At 50.8% G+C, this 4,526-nt stretch overlaps 1 protein-coding gene across 1 annotated transcript; it reads right to left on the minus strand.

Moving 5' to 3' along the window:
• Positions 1-340: 340 nt before the first annotated feature.
• Positions 341-1,354, minus strand: LOC148848645 (uncharacterized). The gene is made up of 2 exons (XM_088951348.1): positions 1,014-1,354; positions 341-824 (listed from the first exon to the last, which is right to left on the minus strand). The coding sequence occupies exons 1-2, from the start codon at positions 1,352-1,354 to the stop codon at positions 341-343; spliced, it is 825 nt and encodes a 274-aa protein (XP_088807474.1).
• Between the last annotated feature and the right edge of the window lie 3,172 nt (positions 1,355-4,526).

The raw sequence follows: 4,526 nt of genomic DNA on the forward strand, positions 1-4,526 counted from the left end.
TTTTGGGCTAAGGCTCTCCTGCCAAGATGATTACCACAAATGCCCTCGTGAATTTCTTGTAGCACATAATTGCTTTCCTCCGGATGAAGGCATCGGAGGTAGGGTAAGGTGAAGGATCTTCGATACAGTTTCCCTTCCAGCAAGGTGTAGTGGGCTACCTGTCACCAGAGTCACTTTGCCTCATTTCTGTCTTTGGGCAGCCGTCCAATTGATAGGAAGTTGACGATGGGATCCATCCATGAAGGTTTGGCCTCTATTGAGAGTACTCGGGTTTCTTCAATGGAGGTCCGAAGCAACTTCTCGACATGCACAATCTAGCCAGGGGATCCGCTCGAGGTACTTACCAACTTAGAGAGGGCGTCAGCTCGTGGCCCCGTTGCAAAGAGAAGCATTGGAAGTAGTGGGCTATATCTTGGACTTTGGCGAGGTACTTGGACATACTTTGTTTCCTAGCCTTGTACTCGCCATTCACCTGATTTACCACTAGTTGAGAGTCGCTGAAGGCTTCGATGTATGAGGAGTCGAGGTCGCTAGCAAGCTGCAAACCGACGAGGAGGGCCTTGTACTCGGCTTCATTGTTTGATGTTGGAAAGTCAAACCTTAACGCATACTCTAGGACAACATCATTTGGGGTGAGGAGGATGAGGCCCGCTCTGCTTCTTTTAGCATTGTACGAACCATCGACAAAGAGCTTCCATTGAGGTTGAGTCTCGTCGTCCACATGATCCCCCTTAGCATTTTCTGGGGACTGGCGAAGGGCTCGACTGAAGGTGCATTCTACTATGAAATCTGCCAAGGCTTGGACTTTGAGCACGGGTCTCTGCCTGTACTAAATGTCAAACTCAGATAGCTCAAAGACCCACTTCGTTAGGCGTCTCAAGACCTCGGGTTTACTAAGGAAAGTCTTGAGGGTCTGGTTTGTCAGGACCACTACAGTGTGGGCCTGAAAGTATGGCCAAAGCTTCCTTGCTGAAATCACGAGGACGAGAGCCAACTTCTCTACCTTGGGGTACCTGGTTTTGGTGTCGCAAAGGACCTTGCTAGCATAGTAAACTGGCTTTTGCACACCATCATCCTTGATGAGGACTGAACTGATTGCCTCATCTCTGGCTAAGAGGTACAGGTACAAGTTTTCCCTTTCGGCCGGCCAGGTGAGGAGGGGAGGCGAAGTAAGGTATGCCTTGAGCTCGTCAAAGGCACGTTGGCACTCCTTCGTCCATTGAAACTCTTTCAGCTTCTTGATGGCATAGAAGAAGGGTAGGTAGCGGTCGACTGACTTTGACATGAAGCAATTGAGGGTTGCTATTCGGTCGGTGAGTTTTTGGGTCTCCTTCACCGTCCAGGGGGGTGCCATGTCTATTATGGCTTGTATCTTCTCAGGATTAGCCTCAATGCCTCTCTAAGTGACAACGAAACCTAAGAATTTGCCTAATGTGACGCCAAAGACACCCTTGCTAGGGTTGAGCTTCATATTGTACTTCTGCAAGGTGTTGAAGGTCTCGACTAGGTCCGAAATGTGGGTCTCGGCCTTCAGACTCTTCACTACCATGTCATCCACATAGGCTTTGACATTTCTCCCCATCTGCTCTTTGAACACCTTGTTAATAAGGCGTTGGTAGGTGGCCCCAGTATTCTTGAGGCCAAAGGGCATCACACGGTAGCAGTATGTGTCATGTTCAATGATGAATGAGGTCTTCTCTTCATCATCTGGGTGCATCTTTATCTGATTGTATCTAGAGAATGAATCCAAAGCTAAGTAGCTCATACCCTGCAATGGCGTCAATGAGGTGGTCTATCATCGGCAAAGGAAAACTGTCACTGGGGTAGGCTCGGTTAAGGTCTATGAAATCAATACAGATATGCTATTTCCTGTTAGCTTTCTTTATCATAACCACATCTGGCAACTAGTTAGGTTAGTGTACCTTTCGGATGAAGCCAATGTTGAGTAACTTTTCAAATTCCTTCTCTATGGCCTTTCAACATTCCGGTGCAAAGTTCATCTTCTTCTACCAAACTGGCCTAGAGCTTAGATTCACGCTCAGCATGTGTGTAATAACCGAGGGGCTAATCCCGGGCATGTTAGCGGCAAACCAAGCAAAGACATCGGCATTGAGTCTGAGGAAAAGTACCAGTTCGGATAAGCTCTCTGGGGGAAGGTTGGACCCGATGCAAACTGTCTTGTTGGGCTTGTCCTCGTCAAGGGGGACTGGGACGAGGTCCTCAACCGGTTGGCCTCGGCTCACTGGCTCCTCCTTGAGGTCGAGCCCTCTAGTGGCATAGCTTCTTTATTCTTACCCTTCAGTGCTACCACATAGCACTGACGGGCGGCATGCTGGTCCCCACTAACAACTATGATGCCGTGATCAATGGGGAACTTCAAGGCGAGGTGGTAGGAGGAGATGGCTACCCGAAGTGCGTGAAGAGTTGGTCTCCCCATGATGGCATTGTAGGGTGAGCTAATCTTCACGACCAGAAACTTTGTCATCCTTGTCACCTGCTGGGGCTCCATCCCTACTACGACTAGTAGGGAGATCTTGTCCTCTGGTTTGATGATGCTGCTGGAGAAGCCAACTAGCGGGGCATCTACTAGTTGGAGGCGCTTCAGAGTTATCTTCATCTTTTTAAAAGCTTCGTAGAAAATGATGTCGGCTGAGGAGCCACTATCAACAAGGATCCTTTTGACTACAAAGTTTGTAATGATGGCCGACACCACCAATGCGTCGTCATGGGGGATTGATACCCCCTTCAGGTCCTCGTTCGTGAAGGAGAGGGGTTATTGCTTCTGCTTCTTGGGGGCCAGCCCCTAGATGTTCAGTTGTCTGGCGTAGGCTTTGCGAGTCAAGGCCGAGCCTCCACTCGAGGTTGTGCCTCCCACTATAACGTTGATAAAGCCTGCTGTTTGTTGGTGCTGCAATTGTTGCTACTGGGAGGGTGAGGCACTGGCCTCACCTCCAACGTACTACATGAGGTGGCCCTGACGAATGAGAGACTCTATCTCATTTTTTAGATCATAACAATCCTCGGTGTCGTGGTCGGTACATCGGTGGAACTTGTAGTATTTTTTGGGGTTCCCCCAGCGAGGGTTCTTCAACTTTTCATGTCACTTTATAAATTTCTCATGCCCAGTTTGCATCAGAATCTGTGCGCGGGTGGAATTGAGTAGCGTGTACTCATTGTAAGCCAAGGCCGAGGCCGGTGGCTTCTTGTTGTGGTTGTTTTTGCTATAGATCTGGTCTTCATTCTTCTTCTTCTTCTTGGGGGCTCTGTCTCAATTCTTTGTGTCTCTCTCATGGGCATCCGTAGTCGAAGCCTCTTCGACGACAATGTATTTTTGGGCCCTTTCTACGAACTCCAACTTTGTCTTTGGTTGGATTTTGGGAACGGAGCACTTGAGAGCCGAGCCGGGGAGGAGCCCGCTGATAGCGGCAAGCATAGAGACCAGGGAGTCGATGTCATGGACCTCGAGTTCTTTTTTGAAGCAGTCAATGTATGACCACAAACTCTCTCTTCGTTTTTGCTTGACAATCATCAGCGAGACAATGCTTTTCTAGGGGCATCGGCAGTTGATGAAGTGGGAAAGGAACATGCTGGAAAGCTGCTCCCATGAGGTGATGGATCGCGGTGGGAGGCTAGAAAACCACCACCGAACGGATCCCTTGAAGGTCGCCTGGAAAGTCCAGCACGTCAAGGCATTGGAGTTTCCGTATAGGATCATGAGTGCCCTGAAGCTCTCCAAGTGGTCGTCCAGGTCTGTGTTCCTATTGTACATCTCCAAGGTGGGAGCCTTGAAGTTCAGAGGTAGAGGCTCGGCAACGATATCAGGGGAGAAGGCATCCATTCTCCCAAGGGAATTGCTCTGTCTGGCCGAGGTATCAGTTTGACCCTCCTTAACTTGTCGGAGTTCGGCTTTGACAATGCCAAGATCATCTCGGAGATCGGCGAACATGGGGTCGGGCATGGCCCGTGCACCGTCCCGGTCTTCATGGGCATTATGGCGGTCGACACAGACTCCAGAGTGCTCGGAGTTGAGACCATGTGCTACGATCTTAGCACCGCGGTCGTTCAGGATGTCCTGGAGGTCCGAGACGTGAGGGGAAGAGGCTCGATGCCAGCCCTCGGCCCTGGAGTGGGTGCTAGGGTGATCGCGACATCCGCCTTCATCCCTCGGCTTGGCCCTATCGGTGATGCTGCTCAGAGGTCTGGCGGCTATCCTTCGGTTGTTCTGGTTCTTCCTCCCTTCGACTAGGTGGTCTGGAGTTGTCCCCCCTTCGGTTGGGAGATCAAGAGGTATGGGAGAGCGGGTCGACTGGACGACTGCTACCAGACACAGAAGGCTTGGTCTACTGCGCAGGGCCGAGGATGGGGACCGATTGGCTGGTGGATCCATGCCGGCCCCACTGTGTGGACTCCCCGATGGGGTGGTCACCCTGGGGGCAACCTCTTACCTGGGGGTAGTTTTGCTCGACTCACTGTGTCAAGTACTCCAGGTGGTCGAGCATGGCCTAAAACTGCACATTGATGACAAG

The sequence above is a fragment of the Nelumbo lutea genome, chromosome 6 (assembly GCF_056320005.1).
Source record: "Nelumbo lutea isolate HS-2025 chromosome 6, American lotus-T2T, whole genome shotgun sequence".
Classification (NCBI taxonomy): domain Eukaryota; kingdom Viridiplantae; phylum Streptophyta; class Magnoliopsida; order Proteales; family Nelumbonaceae; genus Nelumbo; species Nelumbo lutea.

Coding starts and splice junctions, on each gene's coding strand:
- LOC148848645 (XM_088951348.1), bottom strand. CDS start 1,354: ATGGCACCCCCCTGGACGGTGAAGGAGACCCAAAAACTCACCGACCGA. Junction 825..1,013: donor CTTTGCGACACCAAAACCAG/GTACCCCAAGGT, acceptor CATTTAGTACAG/GCAGAGACCCGTGCTCAAAG.